The sequence below is a fragment of the Salvelinus sp. IW2-2015 genome, linkage group LG25, assembly GCF_002910315.2.
Source record: "Salvelinus sp. IW2-2015 linkage group LG25, ASM291031v2, whole genome shotgun sequence".
In the NCBI taxonomy this organism is placed as follows: Eukaryota; Metazoa; Chordata; class Actinopteri; order Salmoniformes; family Salmonidae; genus Salvelinus; species Salvelinus sp. IW2-2015.
In genome coordinates, this window is record NC_036865.1 from 11623669 (window position 1) to 11651018 (window position 27350).

At 43.7% G+C, this 27350-nt stretch overlaps 1 protein-coding gene across 1 annotated transcript in view; it reads left to right on the forward strand.

The window, feature by feature from the left end:
- The window catches only part of birc6 (baculoviral IAP repeat containing 6), a 161193-nt gene that overhangs the window by 120654 nt on the left and 13189 nt on the right, over nucleotides 1-27350 (forward strand). The window contains 6 exon segments of the mRNA XM_070434910.1: nucleotides 1566-1711; nucleotides 4486-4596; nucleotides 5842-6059; nucleotides 15193-15354; nucleotides 15937-16014; nucleotides 24463-24649. Of these exon segments, the coding sequence (XP_070291011.1) occupies nucleotides 1566-1711; nucleotides 4486-4596; nucleotides 5842-6059; nucleotides 15193-15354; nucleotides 15937-16014; nucleotides 24463-24649 (902 nt within the window).

Below are 27350 nucleotides of genomic sequence, written 5' to 3' on the forward strand. Positions count from 1 at the left end.
TTAAAGTGTGCCTGGTTAGACATTGACAGGTATCAAACAGTTCCATCATGTACGATTCCCACAGACTTGCATATTTTTCTCTCTCCCTCCACCCTGGTGAATTTAAGGCTTTAGCCAGGTGAGTTATTTTTAGAAGGCACAGCCCATCCCTCTTAGATGCTCCACCAACAAACAAGCTAGGACCCATGACAGTGCTTTTGAAATGTACAGCGGAATAGCCCATCAGCCCTGGGAGACTCTGACAGACCTACCTGGTGGTCTGTCAGTCTGAGGATGGTCCAGCATTAAGTTGTAGTTTCTCTACCAGTGAGGGGGGGAAAGGAAACTGCCCTGCTATCGACTCAGTCAGGCCTTAGCGATAACTGGTTCATAAGCATCATATCTGCAGCCATCACATCAGGTTGTGCTCTGAGGGCTGGTGTTCAGACACACAGAGAGAGTCTAATGAAAGCAGGGCCTCGGGGCGGCTGGGCAGCCACGGCAGAATGTTATCGGCATCCTCTTATTCAACTGTCTCTCCCAATCCGTGCCCACCCTGTCCAAGGCCTGTGTAGCTGCCTGGCCGATGAGGACGGGTAGTGGCAGGGGTGGAGAGAGGAGTGGGGGGGTTGGTGACAGAAGACCTTCGCTAACTGTCCTCGGTGGAGCAGAGGATTCTGGGGCGAGCGAGCAGAGGGAACTTGGCCGCCGTTCAACTTCACAAAAGGTCATGCGGAAAGTGGCTTTCTCAGCGACCCACCACCACCACCCCAGCAGGGGCATGGAATCCATTGCAGGGGCATGGAATCCATCCTTCTCTCAGATCCCACAGCGTTTAAGCACAAGGTTAAAGGACTGTCTACATCCCTTGTGTATTTCAGCCTCCTCTGGGTTTTCCACTTAACACAGGATTTTTGAAGCAGATACCTATTTTACCTGGGACGAAAGCAGCAAGGTTTTTTCAATGTGCAGTTTAGTTCCGATACAAACCTCCATAGAAATTGGTCTCTCTGCTTATCTAGTTGTGAGGACCAAGTTATTTATGCTGCAAGGCTTCACAAAGCTGGTTTAAATTATTCATAGTAGGTGGACGGAGGAGAACAGTAGCCTTGCCCCTTCGTTCTGTCTGTCTGAACATTGGGTCCGATTTTTCTTCATCGTGGTTTTGAGGCTTCACCCTCGTACGCTCACCCCTTTAACAGAGCATGAAAAATGCAGTTTCACTCCGTGCGTGTAGGGGGCAGGGAATGGCAGAGCTCGGGAGCACAATGGGAATTGCTAGTGACATGTGGAAGCCTGGACGGTGCTGGGAATGGGATTATCAATTTTGCTCCGGGATTATCAATTTTGTTCCAGAAGTGTGGCTCACTGGGCAAAATGCTACTTTTTAGATGGACACAAGACTCATCTAGATAAACTCTCCAACCAGAAAATGCCGATGTGTAATTGTTGCACAGTAGAGTGATGAATATTTCTATTCCCATCAGTAATATAATCGCCCCAGATTTCCTTCCCCAAGAAAACTAGCAATATATGTCTCTGCAGGATTTTTGAGAGGAATATGATTCCTTTGTTCTGTTCTCCAGGTCAAAGAAAGACAAGGCGAAAGGTGTGGTGAAGCCTGATAGCTCAGACCCAGAACCTGAGGGGCTGACCCTGCTGGTGCCTGACATCCAGAGGACTGCCGAGATTGTCTATGCTGCCACCACCAGCCTACGGCAGGCCAACCAGGGTAAGCCACACACATACCTCACTTCTCTCTCTCTGGGCAAGGGCCAAACCTGCAGAGCAGAGGGGATATTAGTCTGGACACTCCTTGGATTTTTACGCACATTTATTCTAATACGTGACACAGTAAAATGTTAACCAGTGTCTTTTTTAAAGGTTGTCTGTTTCACTGAATTATTTCTGATTTCAGCAGGTCTCAACTGTCTTCCTACTCTCTATTTTTCTCTCGCTGCCGCTCTCTTTTGTCCTGTGTGTTCTTGGGACAAGGATGAGAAAATGGGTCTCTAATTTTAGCTACCACAAGTACAAATTTCCTGGGCTGTTTGACTAGAGCCCTTTAAGTCTCAATTTGGTCTTAATGAATGAAAAAATTGCTTGTTTTAGGCCTGAACATCCTGTATCCAACTCCCCATCGCCACCCCAATTCCGTAAGACGGTGGTTCCCAACCTTTTTTCAAGTAGCAGGGATACAATTCTTCGGCACACCTAAAACAAATGTTTGTTTCTATGGCAGAGGCTGTGGTATAGCAAAGGCCAAATACATAATAAATCAATGACTTTGACTAAGCTCTGACTTACCGGTGCTAATGTTTTTCAGACAAAGTCAAAATATACAATGACTTTGCTCGTGATGCGCACCCATCAGATGATAAATAATCTAACAGCCTGAGCGCACTGGACCTGAAACTACGATACAGATCGTAGCCACGTTCCATTTCATGTGTTATCTGACCAAAGCTAGTGCTCCTAAATCAAAATGTGCATGCCACAGGTCACGTTTCTAAGTGAGTGTTAAAGAAATTAATTAAGAATAGGAATAGTTTCGCGGAACACTTAAGAGTTCCTCAAGGAACGTGGCACAAAGGTTGGGAACCACTGCCCTAAGTGACAGGTTAAAAGTTACTCCATGCCTCTCATATCTCTCTAAAAGGGTTACTATTTAGTATCAAAGCCCTATGTATGTTATATTGTGGGTACCTGTTGTCCTACAGTCCCCATGCAGTATATCTGTCAGTGTCCCTACAGTGCAGGGAGACACAGAATCCTCCCCAGAGCCCCATAGCGCAGAAGGACAGGTGAAATGGGTAGTGGAGATCTGAGACCTCGGCTTCTAAAACCTGCTGTCAGGGGACTCCTGCCAGCCTTTACTCACCGTCGCTAAAGAAAGCAACCCGTTGATGTGCCTATGATGGATTGACTGTAACCACCCCCCCAACTGCGCGGCGCATATTATTAATTAGATTGCCTATCTCCCAGTGGCTCTCCTGTAATCAGCTGAATCAATGGCGCTCTAAGTGAGCATTGTGGGGGTGAGATGCCCAGTTGCCGGTCAATGCTGCCATCACTTTACCTAAATAAGTCCATATGTTAACGGCCACTGGATTCATGTACCAGAAGGGAATGGGCGGTATAGGGGAGGGCTGGACTAATGTGTAAATGCTTAATGAGTACTTTAGTCTTTTAAAAAATGCCCATAGACGGGTTAACGAGGAGGCGGACATTGGTCAGCGCTCTGTTCCTACAGCCTAGTATTGACTGGTGAGACTGGGAACAGTCTATCGAAGTATCGATATCCAACACTAACGTGCCAATAGAACTGAAAGTAAATGACGGTATCGACAGCCTTCTTTTCTTTATGTCCCTCTGGCATCCTAAGTTTGGTTGTAATAGGCCAGTTAAATGCACCAGTAATTTAATGGGCGTCACATCTGTCCAGGTAGTGGTATCCAAAGCACAAAGTGAGAGCAGGGCTGGGGTGCTATAAATATGCTATATGCAGACAGTTAATTATGTTGATGCGTTAACTGCTCTCTAGCCCATCGCTCCACTATGTTTTATCGGTGGGAAAATTGGTGGGCGTTTCCATTATCATTTGTCTTGGACATGGTTAAGCTGTTGATAAGACTCTAGACTTTGAAGAAACTGGTGGAAATTCCATGTTAGCATTTCCAAATGATGGCAGATTCATTCATCAATATGAAGGTGGAAATGGGTGGGGCGGATAAGGTGGTGTGACAAACCCTGCTGTTACCTGTGATATTCGGAGATAATCTGGTTGAAGCGATCAAGAATATGGCTTGAATTTGTGTTTTTGATATGAATCTATTATTTGTCGGAGTGGGTGAGATAGTAATATCAAGGAAGTGGTGACCTCAGCAGTACCTTATCACAGTGTGGTTTGTTTGTTTGTCAGTAGATTCATGTAAAGATGGTAGTTCCGGACCAATGATGTATGTAAACCCTGGATTGCTGATGCTATGTAATTGTCCAGTGAGAGGCTTTGAAGCCACCGGTCTGCTATATTGGCACTCCCCTCCATAGGAATTAATAGAAGTCTACATTATTTCAATGAAATATTTCATTGACAAAATGACATATTTAAGCATTTTTGTTGTATAGGGAACAGTGACATAGGCATTTTCAAGAAATTATCTTGAAATTTTGTATTTGTTTAGTTCAAATTGTATTCGTCACATGCACCGAATACAACAGGTGTAGTAGACCTTACATAATATAATTTACAAGTATGCATTAATTAAGGTGTCTGTAATAATAGAATAAACATGGCAAAACTATTGTAGACATTATCTTCTAAAAGTGGTGGATTTTAAACCTTGTCAGTCATCTAGTGTGTGTATATATAGATCATCGGTCTGGGCCAGCAGCCTGCTGAGATGAGGGTGGTTGTGCCAAATAGCGGTAAGCCTGGCTCTCAAACAGGGATAACGTTGAACCTGCCATGGTAACACTTTCATTTTTTATTTCTCCCTCCATCAGAGAGGAGGTTGGCTGAGTCCTCGAAGAAGGCAACAACCAGACCCAAACCCATGTCAATCCTACGCTCACTCGAGGAGAAGTACGTGGCCATCATGAAGAAGCTCCAGTTTGGTGAGTGCTTTAAGTTTGTGTGTTTTTCTGTGTTTGTATTGAACTTGTGGTGCCGGGTGTGGTTTGGTAGATATGTTGGAAACGGGGTTGTTTCTCTTAAGACAGGAGAATGCTTAGACATACTACAGGCAGGGCCTGTCTCTTCTCTCCTTGCCTGTCTGTTGATTGGTTCCTCCTCAATGCACATAGTGCCCAGAGCACAGCAGCAGCACAGCCCCCTCCTACCCCTCTCTGAAATGATACATAATGTAATCCTGCCGCCTGTCTGCTGGGAGGAAGGGCTTTTCTGTCTGTCGCTTCTCATCCTGCCACGCCATGATTGATTACGGGACTTTTGTTGTGCCACAATTGATTTTTGCGAGTGGCAGACGTCGAAAGTAAATGCAAGTGACATGAATGTAAACAGGTTTGCTCTGGTCCAAGTACAAAAGAGAGACGGAGACGCCAAGGCAGGAACCCCGGTGTGCAATATGATTAACATGCAAACATCACTGGCCACGTTGCGTCCGTGAGCGTTGCAAAATAAATGTACACATACATGTTATTCGGTCATTTCTCCCACACCACTCGTGTGAACGAGCGTCTGCGTAGCTAAGCCCTCGAATAGATCTTGGTTCTATTTGAGGCGCTGCATGTCCCCTCCTTATTGAAGATCAGGAAGATACAAACCCACGTGGATGCTTGGAAGACAAACGAGGAGAGATTAATTAAAGATAACTAACTAAAAACTTAACTAGGTTTCCCTTTTTATCTGTGGATTAATTGTTGGAGTAGCAAAACATACGATTTTGTAGGACTCCAGGTCAAAATACTGCGACGAACCAGCTAAAGAAAAAGGATCATATGCATGTCAGGGAAAATAACAACCCAATGTTCATGACCCAGGACAAACTAGCTGGCAACAGCTAGCGAGCTAAATGTCCGTGAATGTTTCTTGTTTGTTTCGACCTTAATATAGTGGGTTCGCAGTTGGTTTTGTTATTTTAACCTGTGTATCATGATTGCGTCTGGTGTGGATGGACAAAATCAACATGCACGTGTGTGGCCTGTGTAGTCAGCATGGAAGGACAAGAGATGGGGCCATGTCATAACTGAATAGAGACTTACTGCCAGATTTACTGGGAGGATGTTTGTGTCATGCCTTGTTCTTTGGTGTGGAATGAACCATTTGAAAGTGTTTAAACCTTCTCCAGCATTCCCAGTAGGTATTGACATTAATAACCGTGTGATATCTTTCCCTGGCAGACACCTTTGAGATGGTTACGGAGGACGATGACGGGAAGCTGGTGTTCAAGGTGAACTACCACTACATGTCTCAGGTGAAGAACGCCAGCGATGCCAACAGCGCTGCCCGCGCCCGCCGCCTGGCACAGGAGGCCGTCACACTCTCCACATCGCTGCCCCTCTCCTCCTCCTCCAGCGTCTTTGTCCGCTGCGACGAAGAGCGGCTGGACATCATGAAGGTACAGATATTAATCTATGGATCCACTATACCTTTTTAATGCTCAGGCCACCCATCGAATTCTCTGACAATGTTATACATGCAGTAGCCAACCCACATTTTACGATTCACATTTTAGGTATTCATCTATATAAGTGATATCATTTCAATGGTATTCAATGTATATTGTGCATTGAAAATGTATTGGCTCCCTTTCAGAATCTCAATTTTTAGCATATTTTTGACACTGAATGTGATCAGATTTTCAACCTGAACCTAACATTAGATAAAGGGAATATGAGTGTACAAATACCACAGAAATGTGATACTTATTTCATTTATTTAATAAACAAAGTTTTGCAACACCCAATGCCCCTTTGTGAAAAAGTAATTGCCCCCTTACACTCAATAACTGGCTGTGCCACCTTTAGCTGCAATGACTGCAACCAAACGTTTCCTGTAGTTGTTGATCAGTCTCACATCGCGGAGGAAGAATTTTGGCCCACTCTTGCATGCAGAACTGCATTTAACTCAGCAGCATGTGGGTTTTCAAGCATGAATTGCTAATTTCAGGTCCTGCCACATATCAATCGGTTTTAGGACTGGACTTTGACTAGGCCATTTCACAACTTTACATTTGTTGCTTTTCAGCCACTCTGATGTAGACTTGCTTGTGTGTTTTGGATCATTGTCTTGCTGCATGATCCACCTGCAAGCACCTGGATGGTCATCAAGACTCCTGGAAGAATGTTCTATGGTCAGATGAGTCCGAAGTATAACTTTTTTGGACGACATGCGTCCTGTTATGTCTGGTGAAACCCAAACACTGTATTCCAGAGTAAGAACCTTCTACCAATGGTCAAGCATGGTGGTGGTACTGTGATGGTTTGGAGATGCTTTGCTGCCTCAGGACCTGGACGACTTGCCATGATAGAAGGAACCATGAATTGTGCTCTGTATCAGAGAATTCTACAGGAGAATGTCAGGCCATCTGTATGTGAGCTGAAGCGCAGCTGGGTTATGCAGCAAGACAATGATCCAAAACATATAAGCAAGTTTACATCAGAATGGCTGAAAAGCAACAAATTTGAAGTTTTGGAATGGCCTAGTCAAAGTCCAGATGTAAACCTGATTTGAGGTGTTGTGTCAGGACCTGAAACGAGCAGTTCATGTTCAAAAACCCAAGAATGTCGCTGAGTTAAAGCAGTTCTGCATGGAAGAGTTGGAAAAAATTCCTCCACAGCGATGTGAGACTGATCAACACCTACAGGAAGTGTTTGGTTGCAGTCATTGCATCTAAAGGTGGCACAACCAGCTATTGAGTGTAAGAGGGCAATTACTTTTTCACAAGGGGCATTGGGTGTTGCATGACTTTGCCTATTAAATAAATTAAAGAATGATGACATTTTTGTTATTTGTTCGCTCAGGTTGCCTTTATCTAATAATAGAATAGTATTTGGTTGAAGATCTGATAACATTCATTGTCAAAAATCGAGAATCTGAAAGCGGGCAAATACATTTTCACGGCACTGAATGTGAAAGTGCTTTACTAGAGACCCAATCTGTCTGATACAGAGATGGCCTCAGGGAATGGCCAGATGACGATTTGAATGCTTTCCAATTGAGATGCTTGTTAAAGTGAACATGGTGTTACAGTACTGTTCCAGTCAAATGGATGCTGCTTGGGGCATTAAACCCGTATGACTTGGGGAAACGGGCTTGGTATCTTGGGACTCTGCATATGGTGTTGATAGCCTATGCTTTCGCATTCCAGTGGTCATTCAGCAACGGCTGTCATAGAAAGTCGTACTCATTTTCCAATGACATTTAATAAATGGCCTTGACCCATTTTCTGATTTAATGGCAGTCTCATTCGTAAATGTCAAAACCCTCATCGGTTAAGGTTCTGTTTCTGCAAAGAACACTACAAACTATTTCCTTAGTAGCACAATGAGAAAAGGCCACAAGTTGACAGAGACTGGTGGATGTCTCGGGACCCAACTGGCATATTGCCCCCTCATTTCAAGTTTCCCCTGTCCTATCGCTATAGACTGTGCATTATCATTCTTTCACCAGGTGCGATAGCGTCATGCTATCTTAATAGACATTAATAGCTACTCCCTCCAGATTTCCCCTTCTCTGGGAAGTGCACTAAAAGTGTTGGGTCTGAATGTTCATATGAAAATATACACACCGCCGGAGTGATGCTCGGTGCCCTCCAGCGATCTTGTGAGTGCTCTGCTGAGCTGGATCGGCATGACAACCCTTGATATTGCTACTCATGGCTGACGCTGCTAAGACAGGGGTCAGGCACTCTCAAACACACACGCTCTCTCATAGGTACATAAACACACTACCTACCTACAGCTCGTCCACATCCTCTTAACCGTTACATGTCTTCTCACACCTTGTTAAAAACACGCCTTGTTTCTACCTCACTCCCCTGCACCAGTGATTTTTTTTTTTCTTTTTTTTTTCATGATGCTTTTCTAAATGCACACTGCCTGCTTCTCTCGGCCTCTACCCCTCTCCTCATCAGCTTGCCGTTCTCTGCAGCACTCAGCCTGGCAGCGTCGCCAGCTCTACCCCCTCCTCCCCTCCCCATTCACCTCTTCATCTCAAAACAGCCGCTGAGAAAGCTAGTCTGCCTGACATTTCACTCAAAGACACCTTGTTTGTTGTTGCAAAAACACAGGCCTCTCTTCAGGATCCCTACTTCCTCACTGGTCTAGATACCATGTCTCTCTGAGCCTGGCCCCCACAGAAACTCTGAATCCTGGGGGTTTTGTTTTTAAAAGGCAGAGCCAAATGCACTTGAAACAAGGTCTCGGTGCAGTGGGTTTCAGATCAGATTAGCCCTCCGCTGTCAGGGCCTCCTGCAAGCAGCTAATGTGGAAAATCACAGCCCCCCATTCGGGCACGCCATCCTTGAGCCTGAATACCTGTGACTCTGTAATAACCCGCTGCTCTGGCGAAGGTCCCCTCTCATCAGCGCGTTTGAGCAGAGAACAGAGCAAGGGGAGGGGGAGCGGGCTTCCTCCTCGCATAGGTTTTCCCCTGCATCGATCAGACGGAGCCTCTGATACAGACGAAGGCTCTTTAGTTCCCGTTCACAGAAAGCACAAGGGTATTCCTGCAGTATTACCAAGATCCCTTTACCATTTCTTATTTGATCATATTGATGATCTTCCCAAGGCTGTGTATAAGGGTAGAGAATTGCGAGGGACCTCACGATACAATATCATGACACTTGGGTGCCGATACGATATGTATTGCGATTCTCACAGTTCTATATGTATTGCAATTCGATATTGTGATTTGATGGTCCAAACATATTGCTCACTATGTCCGCTGCAGAGAGATGAGAGAGCATAAGAAAAAGGAGTTTAGTCAGTCAGGGAAATAAGTGCTTAAAACATGTTCGCTCACTATTTAAAAATATGGAGAACAAGCTGGTTTTGGTGTAGATAAGACCGACTAGGGCTAGCTACAGTAGCAAAAAAAATATGTATATATCTTACATTTTTACAAATTGATACTTTGAGTAAAATATCGATATAATATCGTCCCAAAATAATATTGCCATATGGAGCTATTGATTTGTTTTCCTCCATCACAACCATCCGTCTGTACATCTTTGTCATTTCTTAAATTTTTCACTTCCTGTGGGCACCTTTGATTAATTAGCTAATCTCATTTTAGTGTGAAAATTAATTAATTGGATTTCTATAATAGCCATGAGATATTCGTCAGGAAAAATATTATCCTTTTGTTACCTCTAGTGGTAATGGGTGTGTGGTTGAAGAAAAACATTATAGTAGTGAATTGTCATTAATAGTGCTGTGGCGGTCACGAAATTGTCAACCGGTGATTGTCAAGCAAATACACTACCGTTCAAAAGTTTAGGGTCACATAGAAATGTCCTTGTTTTTGAAAGAAAAGCAAATGTTTTGGTCCGTTTTAAAATAACATTAAATTGATCAGAAATACAGTGTAGACATTGTTAATGTTGTAAATGACTATTGTAGCTGAAAATGGATGCTCTACATAGGCGTACAGAGGCCCATTATCAGCAACCATCACTCCTGTGTTCCAATGGCACGTTGTGTTAGCTAATCCAAGTTTATGAATTTTAAAAGGCTAATTGATCATTAGAAAACGCTTTTGCAATTATGTTAGGACAGCTGAAAACTTGTTGCTAGATTAAAGAAGCAATCAAACTGGCCTTCTTTAGACTAGTTGAGTATCTGGAGCATCAGCATCTGTGGGTTCGGTTTACAGGCTCCAAATGGCCAGAAACAAAGAACTTTCTTCTGAACTCAGTCTATTCTTGTTCTGAGAAATTAAGGCTATTCCATGCGAGAAATTGCCAATAAAACTGAAGATCTTGTACAACGCCGTGTACTACTCCCTTCAAAGAACAGCGCAAACTGTCTCTAACCAGAATAGATCTCTAACCAGAATAGAAAGAGTGGGAGGCCCCGGTACACGACTGAGCAAGAGGACAAGTACATTAGTGTCTAGTTTGAAAACAGACACTCCACAAGCCTAGAAGGCTAGCATCTTCGGAGTCGCCTCTTCACTGTTGACAATTGAGACTGGTGTTTTGCGGGTACTATTTAATAAAGCTGCAATTGAGCACTTAACTTTTTTTACGCAATGTGGCTGACGCAACAGATAAAGAACGTTTAGCTTAAAATGTTGATAAACTATTAGGCTATTTCTTCACATAAGCGCCACATGGTAGTAGGCTATAAGCATACATGTCCATTAGCGGGAAACACCATTATAAAATGTACCGCAAATGCAATTATCCATGTAATGCTTTTATTTATAAGGGTGTGTTTTTATGGTGAAAATGAACTTCCTGAAACTTGAAACTCACTCGCTGCTTATGTATGCCAATTAGGCTCTACACCCCATGGGCACATGGGCTAGGATACATGAGGTGTGCGACTATGATTAGAAAAAGTCGCCAAAAAAAGGCAGTTTCTATGCTGGGCATCATTCACAAGTGATAGTCTAAATTGTGACCCATCAGACTATTCTTTATTTAATCTTGCCTTTACATTTACAAAATAATATATGTGTGTGAAATTTGTTTTGATTAGAAACCGGGGCAACGGGAAAAATACATTTAAAAATTACACTTACAGTTGAAGTCGGAAGTTTACATACACTTAGGTTGGAGTCATTAAAACTCGTTTTTCAACCACTCCACACATTTCTTGTTAACAAACTATAGTTTTGGCAAGTCGGTAGGACATCTACTTTGTGCATGACACAAGTAATTTTCCAACAATTGTTTACAGACAGATTATTTCACTTGTAATTCACTGTGTTCACAATTCCAGTGGGTCAGAAGTTTACATGCACTAAAGTTTGACTGTACCTTTAAACAGCTTTGAAAATTCCAGAAAATTATGTCATGGCTTTAGCAGCTTCTGACATACTAAATTGACATAATTTGAGTCAATTGGAGGTGTACCTGTGGATGTATTTCAAGGCCTACCTTCAAACTCAGTGCCTCTTGGCTTGACATCATCTGGACCCTCTCTTTCTAAATCTATCCGCCGCAATTGTTGCAACCCCTATTACCAGCCTGTTCAACCTCTCTTTCGTATTGTCCGAGATCCCTAAAGATTGGAAAGCTGCCCGGTCATCCCCCTCTTCAAAGGGGTGACACCCTAGACCCAAACTGTTACAGACCTATATCCATCCTGCCCTGCCTATCTAAAGTCTTCGAAAGCTAAGTTAATAAACAGATCACTGACTATTTCGAATCCCACCGTACCTTCTCCGCTGTGCAATCCAGCTTCCGAGCCGGTCACGGGTGCACCTCAGCCACGCTCAAGGTACTAAATGATATCATAACCGCCATCGATAAAAGACAGTACTGTGCAGCCGTCTTCATGGACCTGGCCAAGGCTTTCGACTCTGTCAATCACCGTATTCTTATCGGCAGACTCAATAGCCTTGGCTTTTCTAATGACTGCCTCGCCTGGTTCACCAACTACTTTGCAGACAGAGTTCAGTGTGTCAAATCGGAGGGCATGTTGTCCGGACCTCTGGCAGTCTCTATGGGGGTACCACAGGGTTCAATTCTCGGGCGGACTCTTTTCTCTGTATATATCAATGATGACACTCTTGCTGCGGGCGATTCCCTGATCCACCTCTACGCAGACGACACCATTCTGTATACTTCTGGCCCTTCCTTGGACACTGTGCAAACTAACCTCCAAACGAGCTTCAATGCCATACAACACTCCTTCCGTGGCCTCCAACTGCTCTTAAATGCTAGTAAAACCAAATGCATGCTTTTCAACCGTTCGCTGCCCGCACCCGCCCGCCCGACTAGCATCACCACCCTGGACGGTTCCGACCTAGAATATGTGGACAACTATAAATACCTAGGTGTCTGGCTAGACTGTAAACTCTCCTTCCAGACTCATATTAAACATCTCCAATCCAAAATTAAATCTAGAATCGACTTTCTATTTCGCAACAAAGCCTCCACTCACGCCGCCAAACTTACCCTAGTAAAACTGGTTATCCTACCGATCCTCGACTTCAGCGATGTCATCTACAAAATAGCTTCCAACACTCTACTCAGCAAACTAGATGCAGTTTTATCATAGTGCCATCCGTTTTGTTACCAAATCACCTTATACCACCCACCACTGCGACCTGTATGCTCTAGTCGGCTGTCCCTTGCTACATATTCGTCGCCAGACCCACTGGCTCCAGGTCATCTATAAGTCTATGCTCCGCCTTATCTCAGTTCACTGGTCACGATAACAACACCCACCCGTAGCACATATTCCTGCAGGTATATCTCACTGATCATCCCCAAAGCCAACACCTCATTTGGCCGCCTTTCCTTCCAGTTCTCTGCTGCCAGTGACTGGAACTTATTGCAAAGATCGCTGAAGATGGAGACTTTTATTTCCCTCACCAACTTTAAACATCAACTATCAGCAGCTAACCGATCGCTTGAGCTGTACATAGTCCATCTGTAAATAGCCCACCCAATCTACCTACCTCATCCCCATACTGTTTTTATTTTAATTACTTTTCTGCTCTTTTGCACACCAGTATCTCTACTTGCACATCATCATCTGCTCATTTATCACTCCAGTGTTAATCTGCTAAATTGTAATTATTTGCTCCTATGGCCTATTTATTGCCTACCTCCTCATTCCTTTTGCACACACTGTATATAGACTTTCTTTTTTCTACTGTGTCATTGACTTGTTTATTGTGTTATTGGCTTGTTTATTGTTTACTCCATGTGTAACTCTGTGTTGTTGTCTGTCACACTGCTTTGCTTTATTTTGGCCAGGTCGCACTTGCAAGTGAGAACTTGTTCTCAACTAGCCTACCTGGTTAAATAAAATAAATAAAATCATGTGAAAATCAAAAGAAATCAGTCAAGACCTCAGAATTATTTTTTATTGTAGACCTCCACAAGTCTGGTTCATCCTTGGGAGCAATTTCTAAATGCCTGAAGGTACCACGTTCATCTGTACAAACAATAGTACGCAAGTATAAACACCATGGGACCACGCAGCCGTCACACCGCTCAGGAAGGAGACGCGTTCTGTCTCCTAGAGATGAACGTACTTTGGTGCGAAAAGTGCAAATCAATCCCAGAACAACAGCAAAGGACCTTGTGAAGATGCTGGAGGAAACAGGTACAAAAGTATCTATATCCACAGTAAAACGAGTCCTATATCGACACAACCTGAAAGGCCTCTCAGCAAGGAAGAAGCCACTTCTCCAAACTGCTATTTAAAAAAGCCAGACTACGGTTTGCAACTGCACATGGGGACAAAGATCATACTATTTGGAGAAATGTCCTCTGGTCTGATGAAACAAAAATGGAACTGTTTGGTCATAATGACCATCGTTATGTTTGGAGGAAAAAAGGGGGAGGTTTGCAAGCCTAAGAACACCATCCCAACCGTGATCCGCGGGGTGGCATCATGTTGTGGGGATGCTTTGCTGCAGGAGGGACTGGTACACTTCACAAAATAGATGGCATCATAAGGCAGGAGAATTATGTGGATATTTTGAAGCAACATCTCAAGACATCAGTCAGGAAGTTAAAGCTTGGTCGCAAATGGGTCTTCCAAATGGACAATGACCCCAAGCATACTTCCAAAGTTGTGGCAAAATGGCTTAAGACAACAAAGTCAATGTATTGGAGTGGCCATCACAAAGCCCTGACATCAATCCTGTAGAAAATGTGTGGGCAGAACTGAAAAAGTGTGTGCGAGCAAGGAGGCCTACAAACCTGATTCAGTTACACCAGCTCTGTAAGGAGGAATGGGCCAAAATTCACCACACTATTGTGGGAAGCTTGTGGAAGTGCTACCCAAAACATTTGACCCAAGTTAAACAATTTAAAGGCAAGGCTACCAAATACTAATTGAGTGTATGTAAACTTCTGACCCACTGGGAATGTGATGAAAGAAATAAAAGCTGAAATAAATCATTCTCTCTACTATTATTCTGACATTTCACATTCTTAAAATAAAGTGGTGATCCTAACTGACCTAAGACAGGGAATTTTTACTAGGATTAAATGTCAGAAATTGTGAAAAACTGAGTTAAATGTATTTGGCTAAGGTGTATGTAAACTTCCGACTTAAACTGTAAATAGCGAATAGCGGACTCTTTTCCTCGTGGTTTATTTTCCTACCAGCCAGGTAGGCTATACTCCTGTTGTAAAGAGAAGCAATGTGCTTAATATAAGGAAAATTGATAAATTAATATAGTTGGCCGAGCCTATAGAAAGCTTATGGGATCCTCCCCTTTTTAATAGAGGCCATCTGTTTTCTCATGCAATTGCATAGCCTATTGAAATGTTGCTCAACATGAGCTCATGGGCTCTCATTAAGTGTTTGGTTAGATTTTCGATTACATTTGGAGTGATTTAGAGGGACAATACAATGCTGAGTACCAGGCAGTTAGCAAATTTGGTAGGCTACTAATGACCTGCAGCAGCATCAGAGCTTGGAGAAGCCTAATTACCGTGACTAAATGGTCACGTGGAATTGACTGCCTTCATGACTCGTGACTACTGGTGTGGCCTTAATACGGTCACAACAGCCCTGGTCATTAATTAACCCCTTGTGGTCTGTGTGCTGCAGGTTCTCATCACGGGCCCGGCGGACACACCGTACGCTAACGGCTGCTTTGAGTTTGACGTGTACTTCCCCCAGGACTACCCCAATTCCCCGCCCCTGGTCAACCTGGAGACCACTGGTGGACACAGCGTGCGCTTTAACCCAAACCTCTACAATGACGGAAAGGTGAGTCCCATATACTTACTCAGGGTTAAGGGGTTGGTGAGGAGTTGGGTCAACTGCCTAGCTTTTAATCAAAAGGGTAAATATTGGGTCTGTGTACTGTACATTTTAGTGTAACATTTTCCAAACCCTTCATATTTTGGCTTTCCACAAAAAAAATGGTTGATTTTGAGTCTATATCAGCACCAGTCTGCCCAGAGTCATCCCTCTGTGGTACCATCAACCTGTTAACTCTCATAGCTTGGAGTGGAGGAGAGAGAGGAGGCTTGACTTGAGTAGCCTTTCCTCAAGACTAGTTTATTTCTGGTGTCTCTTCCCCTGGTGAAAAGCAGTAAAGGTGCTGGAGCCTGCCACATCTGCTCCTCCTCATTAGGAAGGCTTTGACGGGGAACATCTATTTTCATAATGGAAGGAGACAGCTGCTATAAGAATTACTGTGGGCTTTCTACAGCAGAGATTCCACTGGTGGGGAGGCCAGGGAAAATGGCCTCAGCTCTCCCTCTGCTCAACAATGGAGGGAGGGAGGTTTACCTGACACGGATCATTCTGTTAACTTTAGTTGTTGATCTGTTCTGTCTTCTCCAGGTGTGTTTAAGTATCCTCAACACCTGGCACGGGAGACCGGAGGAGAAATGGAACCCTCAGACCTCTAGCTTTTTACAGGTGAGACAGAAATCCACTGGACTATACCGCCACCACCCTTTCATGGGTCAGTTATTTATTTATTTTTGCTGTCAAAACCAGCGCCAATCTCATACGTCATTGGGGATGGTTGATCATCAGCCTGTCTCTATTTTACCACAGGGCGTGTGTCAATAGGTAGCTGTTTTGACAGATGCCATGAAGGATCCTCAGTACTATAAACCCGTTAATATGGTTTATGTTGTGTGTTGAAAGATTTGGACACTGATAATCGCCTAACTTGGAATGCAGTGGCTGTACAGTAGCATGCTATACATGACGTCAGAACTCAAGGTCTCTGCTTCACAGCGCAGTATTGGTTTAGACCCCTCAAACTCAACTCTGGACCTCAAAGCCAGTTCCACTGCGTTTTTTCATTTCCCCCCCTCTAATCAGGGACTGTTTGGACCTGGGACACCAGGTGGGTGCAATTAATTATCAGGTAGAGCAGAACCATCAGGCTCTGGATCTCGTAGGGTAAAAATTCCCCTGGTTTAGACTGACAGCGGTTGTGAACTTGAGCAACGTGCAAGACAAGAAGTTGCCCCCATCCCTCCCACTAATTGGGCAACTTTTGCCATTTGAAAAATGAGACATTGAGGATTATAATAAATACTGCTTTGATGTCGTACAAGCAAGCCAAACACTTGAATCCAAATGTGCGCTTCAAATTTCCATATCATAAAGCTCATGTAATATAGTGTCAGTGTTTATGATCACAATGCTTGATGAACATTTACAAGATGACATGCTGTCATAGGCTCATTCTGTTCAGAAAAACCCAGGCTATGTTTGTCGTATGGTGAAGAAATTTGTCGGAGAACACGCATCTGAATGCACTCGTGACTGTTCTATGGGTACCATAATTGTAAGATTGTATTTTGTAACTTATACTGAACAAAAATATAAACGCAACATGTAAAGTAGTGTTGGTCCCATGTTTTCATGAGCTGAAATATTCCATACGCACAAAGATTGTTGCTCAAATTTTGTGCACAAATTTGTTTACATCCCTGTTAGTGAGCATTTGTCCTTTGCCAAGATAATCCATTCACCTGACAGGTGCGGCATATCAAGAAGCTGATTAAACAGCACGCTCATCACACATTTGCGCCACATTTGTGCTGGGGACAATAAAAGGCCATCCTAAAATGTGCAGTTTTGTCACACAACACAATGCCACAGATGTCTCAAGTTTTGAGGGACTACGCTTTTGGCATGCTGACTGCAGGAATGTCCGCCAGAGCTGTTGCCAGAGAATGTAATGTTAATTTCTCTACCATAACGTCGTTTTCGAAAATGTGTCAGTATGTCCAACCGCAGACCGTGTGTAACCACGCCAGCCAAGGACCTCCACATCCGGCTTCTTCACCTACGGGATCGTCTGAGACTAACCACCCATACAGCTGTGGGTTTGCACAACCAAAGAATTTCTGTACAAACTGTCAAAAAACTCTCAAGGAAAATCATCTGCTTGCTCGCCGTCCTCACCAGGGTCTTGACCTGACTGCAGTTCGGCGTCGTAACCTACTTCAATGGGCAAATGCTCACCTTCGATGGCCACTGACACGCTGGAGAAGTGTGCTTTTCCCGTTTTCAACTGTACCGGGCAGACAGCGTGTATGGCGTCATGTGGTGCAATGTTGTGCCATTCGTCCGCTGCCATCACCTCATGTTTCAGCATAATGCATAGCGCCATGTCGCAAGGATCTGTACACAATTCCTGGAAGCTGAAAATGTCCCAGTTCTTCCATGGCCTGCATACTTACCAGACATGTCACCCATTGATCATGTTTGGGATGCTCTGGATTGAAGTGTACGACAGCGTGTTCCAGTTCTCGCCAGTATTGTTTATGCATTTTTGAAATGCGTAAACAACAGGAATTGATGGCGGGATGCAGGGTTGTGTTACAAACAAAACAACTACAACATGAATATTCTGATGTTACTGAATGTGTCCAGAGTTTTTTTTCTTCTTTTTTTCATTAGCAACAAATGCTGCAAAAAGTACAGTAAATGTAAAATGCACATAAAATCAAACAGTGTAATGTTTGGATTCAGTCTTGTCAGATTATATTTAGTTTCACCTTTTATTATAATAATTTTCCCATAATTTTCAAAAGGTTCCCTTTTAATTTCTACCATGGTTCTGCATATGCTTTTCATTTTTCTATTTAGCCCTATCCAGATAGGCCAATCCCACGAGTCTAAAGGGTTAGAACTACAAGGCAATCCCCTCTCGACACCCACCACTTTGAGATGGGCTGTTTAGGGGTATTAACACCAGCTTTGTCATTGACAGCCAGTCTCAACTCTGTTTGTGTTGTACTGGTAGAGGCCTTGATGCAAATCTCAAATAGCTCCCTATTTAGTGCACTACTTTTGACCTGAGTAGTGCACTATATATGAAACGGGGTCACATGCTAGTCTTAAGTAGTACACTATACTGTATATTGAATATGGTATCGGTCGAGCCATATCCCTGGTGTCTGTAGGCATTGTGGCCAGAGGTTTGTCCTTGCGAGTCCATCCATCAAACATGTCATCCACTGTGCATACGGGAGAGTCATTTTTTGGTATGTATTGATTCAGGAACAAGTCAAAGAGTCCTTGGAAATGGCTCCCTTTTTTTATTCTCTCATTTGCAGCATTGGAGAGTTCGAATCGAGATAGAGACGTCTCCATTGATTATCATTGTAGTTAGTGTCTGCCAGATCGATAATGGAATTAGGAGGCTGAATGGGGGAGTGGTGGAATCAAGTCAAAATCAGCCGACCCTGATATCTAGATCCGGTGAGCAGGTTGGGGAGGGCACAGGTGGGGGAGTTCAGAGAGTCGAAAGGAAAAGGTCGCCAGGGTCAGAGTTGGTAGACGTTGGCCCTTGGCACTCATCCAGTATCTATGTCTTCATCCTCACTAATGGTTGAGGTAAGGATTGAGGTAATCATCATCTATTGTTAGGCTGACATCTACTTGACCGTCAAGGCCAAATGGTTGGAGCACCTTTTGTGTTGTCCAGCTTGGGCTGGCAGACGGGAAGGCAGCCGCCCAGACAGAGTGGCTCTGTGGGTAATATATACTGGGCAGAGTGATGGAGAGAGCCGTTTACCCAGTCTCCTTGAGACGACCCGGGGCATTAATTGAATCGTTACAAAGATATATTGAAGGATATCTTTTTTTTACAGAGTGAAAAATTATGCTTTTGTCTTGACGCTCTCTTAAATACCTTTCAAACATTTTTCCGTCAACTTTAGTATCCCGCCAAGTATTTTCCGCCTTTTCTTTATATCTGAATTGCATTGTCCCGCCACCCACCACCTGCCAACCCCTCTTTTACGCTACTGCTACTCTCTGTTCATCATATATGGATAGTCACTTTAACCATGTCTACATGTACATACTACCTCAATCAGCCCGACTAACCGGTGCCTGTATGTAGCCTCGCTACTGTTATTTTTCACTGTCTTTTTACTGTTTTTATTTCTTTACTTACCTATTGTTCACCTAATACCTTTTTTGCACTATTGGTTAGAGCCTGTAAGTAAGCATTTCACTGTAAGGTCTACTACACCTGTTGTATTCAGCGCACGTTACAAACTTTGATTTGATTTGGGTTTCTTTAAGCTGTTTTCTAATGTGCTCTTTCGCCAGGACACTGTTCATTCAGAGGAGCTAGTCAACTACACAGCTAACAATCACTTCAAACTGAAGCTGGAAAGACAGCAAACTAGCTGCATTTCATTTGATTTGAAAGATGTTTCCGGTATCAAAGCTTAAGCTTTTATTTCCCGCAGACTGACGTAGTCAGTGGCCGATTAATTAGGGCCGATTTCAAGTTTTCATAACAATCGGTTATCTGCATTTTTGGGTGCCGATTACATTGCAATCCACGGGGAAACTGCAAGGCAGGCTGACCACCGTTTATGCGAGTGCAGCGTCAAAAGGACCTAGTAGGTTGCAAGGAGCCACGGTAAGTTGCTAGCTAGCATTTACATTTATCTTATAAAAAACAATCAATCTTCACATAATCACTACACATGGTTGATGATATTACTAGGTTAACTAGCTTGTCCTGCGTTGCATATAATCAACGTGGTGCCTGTTAATTTATCATCGAATCACAGCCTACTTCAACTTCGCCAAACAGGTGATGATTTAACAAAAGCGAATTGCCGAAAAAAGCACAATCTTTGCACAAGTGTACCTAACCATAAACATCAATGCCTTTCTTAAAATCAATACACAGAAGTATATTTTTTTAAACCTGCATATTTAGTTAAAAGAGATTCGTGTTAGCAGGCAATATTAACTAGGGAAATTGTCACTTCTCTTGCATTCAGTGCAAGCAGAGTCAGGGTATATGCAACASTTTGGGCCGCCTGGCTCGTTGTGAAGTAATTTACCAGAATTTTACATAATTATGACATAACATTGAAGGTTGTGCAATGTAACAGAAATATTTTGACTTAGGGTTGCCACCCGTTCGATAAAATGCGGAACAGTTCTGTATTTCACTGAAAGAATAAACGTTTTGTTTTTCGAAATGATAGTTTCCGGATTTGACCATATTAATGACCTAAGGCTCGTATTTCTGTGTGTTATTATGTTATTAAGTCTATGATTTTATATTTGATAGAGCAGTCTGACTGAGCGGTGGTGGGCAGCAGCAGGCTCGTAAGCATTCATTCAAACAGCACTTTCCTGCGTTTGCCAGCAGCTCTTAGCAATGCTTGAAGCACAGCGCTGTTTATGACTTCAAGCCTATCAACTCCCGAGATTAGGCTGGCAATACTAAAGTGCCTATAAGAACAGCCAATAGTCAAAGGTCTATGAAATACAAATGGTATAGAGGGAAATAGTCAACACGTCATAATTCCTATAGTAACTACAACCTAAAACTTTTGAACTGGGAATATTGAACCACCAGCTTTCATATGTTCTGAGCAAGGAACTTAAACGTTAGCTTTTTTACATGGTACATATTGCACTTTTACTTTCTTCTCTAACATTGGTTTTGTAGTATTTAAACCAAATTGAACATGCTTCATTATTTATTTGAGACTAAATAGATTTAATGTATTATATTAAGTTGAAATAAGTGTTCATTCAGTATTGTTGTAATTGTCATTATTATATATATACAGTGGGGAGAACAAGTATTTGATACACTGCCGATTTTGCAGGTTTTCCTACTTACAAAGCATGTAGAGGTCTGTAATTTTTATCATAGGTACACTTCAACTGCTGAGAGGACGGAATCTAAAAACAAAAATCCAGAAAATCACATTGTATGATTTTAAGTAATTCATTTGCATTTTATTGCATGACATAAGTATTTGATCACCTACCAACCAGTAAGAATTCGGCTCTCACAGACCTGTTCGTTTTTCTTTAAGAAGCCCTCCTGTTCTCCACTCATTACCTGTATTAACTGCACCTGTTTGAACCGTTACCTGTATAAAAGACACCTGTCCACACACTCAATCAAACAGACTCCAACCTCTCCACAATGGCCAAGACCAGAGAGCTGTGTAAGGACATCAGGGATCAAATTGTAGACCTGCACAAGGCTGGGATGGGCTACAGGACAATAGGCAAGCAGCTTGGTGAGAAGGCAACAACTGTTGGCGCAATTATTAGAAAATGGAAGAAGTTCAAGATGACGGTCAATCACCCTCGGTCTGGGGCTCCATGCAAGATCTCACCTTGTGGGGCATCAATGATCATGAGGAAGTGAGGGATCAGCCCAGAACTACACGGCAGGACCTGGTCAATGACCTGAAGAGAGCTGGGACCACAGTCTCAAAGAAAACCAATAGTAAACACACTACGCCGTCATGGATTAAAATCCTGCAGTGCACGCAAGGTCCCTCTGCTCAAGCCAGCGCATGTCCAGGACCGTCTGAAGTTTGCCAATGACCATCTGGATTATCCAGAGGAGGAATGGGAGAAGGTCATGTGGTCTGAGAGACAAAAATTGAGTTTTTTGGTCTAAACTCCACTCGCCGTGTTTGGAGGAAGAAGAAGGATGAGTACAACCCCAAGAACACCATCCCAACCGTGAAGCATGGAGGTGGAAACATCATTCTTTGGGGATGCTTTTCTGCAAAGGGACAGGACGACTGCACCGTATTGAGGGGAGGATGGATGGGGCCATGTATCGCGAGATCTTGGCCAACACAACTCCTTCCCTAAGTAAGAGCATTGAAGATGGGTCATGGCTGGTCTTCCAGCATGACAACGACCCGAAACACCACACAGGGCAACTAAGGAGTGGCTCCGTAAGAAGCATCTCAAGGTCCCGGAGTGGCCTAGCCAGTCTCCAGACCTGAACCCAATAGAAAATCTTTGGAGGGAGCTGAAAGTCCGTATTGCCCAGCGACAGCCCCGAAACCTGAAGGATCTGGAGAAGGTCTGTATGGAGGAGGAGTGCCGGCCAAAATCCCTGCTGCAGTGTGTACAAACCTGGTCAAGAACTACAGGAAACGTATGATCTCTGTAATTGCAAACAAAGGTTTCTGTACCAAATATTAAGTTCTGCTTTTCTGATGTATCAAATACTTATGTCATGCAATAAAATGCTAATTAATTACTTAAAAATCATACAATGTGATTTTCTGGATTTTTGTTTTAGATTCCGTCTCTCACAGTTTAAGTGTAGCTATGATAAAAATTACAGACCTCTATATGCTTTGTAAGTAGGAAAACCTGCAAAATCGGCAGTGTATCAAATACTTGTTCTCCCCACTGTATATATATATATCGTCAGATTAATCAGTATCGGCTTTTTTTGGTCCTCCAATAATCGGTATCGGCGTTGAAAAATCATAAAATCATCGGTTGACCTCTAATTCAGACCCCTTGACTTATTCAACATTTTGTTGTTACAGCCTGACTTCAAAATGGGGGTAGAAGCTGTTCGGGGTCCTGTTGGTTCCAGACTTGGTGCATTGGTACCGCTTGCCGAATGAGGCATCAAGTTGTTGCTAACTAAGACTCCCAGTCATCTAATTGTTATAATACATTTGAAGCAATATCCTACCAGCACTGTGGTCAATTTCAGACAAGTGTGGGGACTCGTCATGATAAATCAATCAATGAATGTCTGATTTTTCTTTTAAACTGAGTCTCCATTTGGATATTGGTTAGAATACAATTAGGCTGTGGAAATATTAGCTGAGGTGAGTGCTGCTCATGAGCATCTTGTCTAGTTGGCATGTTGATTAATGCTGATCAGAACATTGTGCCAGCATGTTATGTAGCTTAACAAATGGATGATTTTGTTCTTCAGTCGCTTAGTAGCCTAGGCCTACAGTCTTAATTAATCAATGTGATTTCCTTCTATATATTTTGTTTTCTGGCTGGGCAAATAAGTAGAGGTGGTATAGCTCATCTATACATTTTTCTATCAGGTGTAGTTCTATTATTTTTGCTTGATCGTGTATAGGCAACTCCAAAAGCCCGCAGAGGTTGTGAAATATGAACACGAGACTCGCATGCTTTTGAAAATATACATTGCTATTATTTTATCGGTATCATGATGAAAATACTCTCAATGTAAGACCCTACGCCTGCTCCCTAACAAAGCAGAGTGGGGATAGGAAAGTGATGAAACATGAATCAAAAAATAATGGTCTTGCCTTGGGCTCAGTTTCAAAATATTGCTTTTATGACAACGGTTCCACAGGTTGCCATGTTGCAAGTTGTGTGGGGAAAATATTATTTATATTTGTTATTTCTTAGCCTACTATAAAATGTGTTGTCTGTTTATTTCACAAAATAACTAGGCCTATTGATTTCATGTGCATGGTGCAGACATATAGGCTGCACAGACCAGTAACATAATTCAACTCAAATATGCCATTCTATTCATTTGAAAATGCATTTTTGTATTTTATCTTATGTTTCTTAGGACCTGCCTATTACAAATTAATAATGGATGTCTTTGTGATGCTCTACAGTCAATGGATTTAATAAAATAGACGTCCAGACACATCAGCCCACATCTAGTCCCACTCCAAAACGTGCTGTTGTGCACGGGAGATAAAGAAGGCTCATCCCGGCAAGGATGTGGTAAAGGGACTGAATGAATTGGGTTCTAAAAAACATTGCTTGATTTCTTTTACAGGCAACATACCGTGAAGGCTGTCTGTAAAGTGTCCCCCGGGCTTTTTGCCGTGATGCTCATTGTAGGCTCTGCAAGGTTCTCACCTCTCCCACTGCTTCTGTCTCCTCTTTATCTTGTATCTCTTGCTCCCCCTTCGGCTCTCTCCAAACCCTCTTCAGTAACCTCCCAACAAGTTCTGGCTGTATGTGTATTTCCTAATGATCAAATACATTCCATTATACTCTCTCGCTCTCTTTCTCGCTCTCTTTTTCTCTCAATTTCAATTCTTTCTCTCGCTCTGTCCCTCTCGCTCTCTCCTCCAGGTGCTGGTATCAGTGCAGTCTCTGATCCTGGTGTCAGAGCCCTACTTCAACGAGCCGGGCTACGAGCGTTCACGCGGAACCCCCAGCGGCACACAGAGCTCCCGCGAGTACGACGGAAACATCCGGCAGGCCTCCGTCAAGTGGGCCATGCTGGAGCAGATGCGCAATGCCTCGCCTTGCTTCAAAGGGGGGGGCCCCCCCCCCCCCCGCTCTGCTATCAGGCTATCCTGCAGTACCTCACCCTTTCAAACATAGTTAGGATACCCTGCATGCTCTTTGAAAGAGGTAAGAGTATTACATAACCCGGAGCCTTCCTCCTGTTACTGTTAACCCTCACCTTTCCTGACACCTCAACCAGACCCACATCAGTGTTTAATAATGCCTCTCAATTCTATTGTAGTAGCATTCTCTGTCATGGATTTCCATAACACTCACTATACTCCTTTATTACTGTAGCTACCAGCCTCTGCTTAATAAAAACGGTCTGATACAGGCCCAAAGTCCTTCACTGTCCTTTATTAAAACAGTGGCAGATAATAAATTCAATGTTGATTAATTCCAAGGTAGATAATATCGGCCCCGTATTTGATTTCCTCCTGTCCTTGACACCGGCTGCGCAGGCTGATAGCGCAGTAGATGCAGTCAGTCACCAACTCGGCCTAGAGAGGGAGAGGTGGAGCGAGGGGAGAGGATGGGGGAGGGGAAGATGAAGAGGGTATGGGTAGAGGGAAAGAAAGTGAAGCAGAGGGAGATGTGGAGGGTGGTAGAAGAGGTGTTTCTCATGATTTCCTCCAGGCAGGGGAGGCGTGTGTCAGCACCACATACGTGGCCCCTGTGTGGGTGCTGCTGTCTGATGGAGGGAACTTAAGGCACCACAGCCAGATAAACACTGCTCTAGTTAGGCTTCTAACATGTGCTGTGTCTAATCACTCACACTGCGAGCAGATAACTCAGCACCCGACATTCCACTCACTCCTCTTCTTCTCCTCTCTGTCACATTGTATCTCATTGGCGCTTCATGACACAGCAAGAAATAACTTCTTATTAATGGCATTGTCATTGGCTTTGCTTTGTCGTTCGCCCCTGTGTGCATGTGCACACACACAGCCAACATCGATTTAAAATATTGGATTCTGGGAATGTAGACCTGGATGAGAACACAGAATGAAATTAAGATCCCAGTTGCTTGCTGCTCTGCCAAGCATCTTGGCTTTGCCAAAACAATAATGTATTTTCCGGTCGCTCTCTACCTGCAATCAGAAGAGAGGACAGGATGTCTGTCTGTGGGCCTCAACCTGAGCCTCTGGACCAATGTTTTCCTTTAGACAGACATTATTTAGCAGGCCGTCAGACATGGTGATTAGCCCTGTGAGCAGACCAGACTGGGGAGACAGAGTAGGGATGTGGACCTTTGGAGAGCACTGCCATGTCCTCTATCTCTCATTTGTATAGCGAGACAGGGAGGAAGGCCAGTTGACACTAAAACTGCTGGGCTTTGAGGGACCCTCCCTTCAAGTCATTTTGCCTGCAACATTCTAACAGTGTAATTAATACATTTCATATATGCTATTGCAAAAATTATCATTTGGTTGTGTTAATGACGATCTAAGGTAACATTTAGAATACTCGCCTCCCGAGTGGTGCAGAGGTGCTAGCTGTGCCACTAGAGATCCTGGTTCGAGTCCAGGCACTGTCGCAGCCGGCCGCGACCGGGAGACCCATGGGGCAGCGCACAATTGTCCCAGCGTCGTCCCGTTTAGTGGAGGGTTTGGCCGGCAGTGATGTTCTTGTCCCATCGCGCACTAGCGACTCCTGTGGCAATGCCGCCAGGTGCACGGTGTTTCCGCCAACATATTGGTTTGGATGGCTTCTGGGTTAAGCGGCATTGTGTCAAGAAGCAGTGGGGCTGGGTTGTGTTTCGTGGGACGCACGGTTCTCGACCTTCGGCCTCTCCCGAGTCCGTACGCAATCCTGTGACATTTCTCCAAAGAAAAGTATGAATGAACGCTTCCAGCTCATCAAGACAGATCCCAGACAGTGACTCCTTACTCTGTGTGCACCTTAGCCACCGTATAGTCCCTGAAAGGTGTAGCATGTCCATACAGTGTATTTAGGCCCCTTCACTTTTTCCACATTTTGTTATGTTACAGCCTTATTCTAAAATTGAATAAATAGTTTTTTTCCTTATCAATTTACACACTGAGCAAAAACAGTATTCAGACCCTTTACTCAGCACTTTGTTAAAGCACCTTTGTCAGTGATTGCTGCCATTCTTCTCTGCAGATCCTCTCAAGCTCTGTCAGGCTGGATGGGAGCGTTGCTGCGTTGTCTTGGCTGTGTGCTTAGGGTCGTTGTTCTGTTGGAAGGTGAACCTTCACCCCAGTCTGAGGTCCTGAGCGCTCTGAAGCAGGTTTTCATCAAGGATCTCGCTGTACTTTGTTCTGTTCATCTTTCCCTCGATCCTGACTAGTCTCCCAGTCCCTGCCGCTGAAAAACATCCCCACAGCATGATGCTGCCACCACCATGCTTCACCGTAGGGATGGTGCCAGGTTTACTCCAGACGTGACGCTTGGCATTCAGGCCAAAGAGTTCAATCTTGGTTTCATCAGACCAGAGAATCTTGTTTCTCATGGTCTGAGAGTTCTTTAGACATGGTCTGGTGCCTTTTGCCAAACTCCAAGCGGGCTGTCGTACCTTTTACTGAGGAGTGGCTTCTGTCTTGCCACTCTACCATAAAAACCGATTGGTGAAATGCTGCAGAAATGGTTGTCCTTCTGGAAGGTTCTCCCATCTCCACAGAGGAACTCTGGAGCTCTGTCAGTGACCATCGGGTTCTCCCCAGTCTGACCAAGGTTGCTCAGTTTGGCTGGGCGGCCAGCTCTAGGAA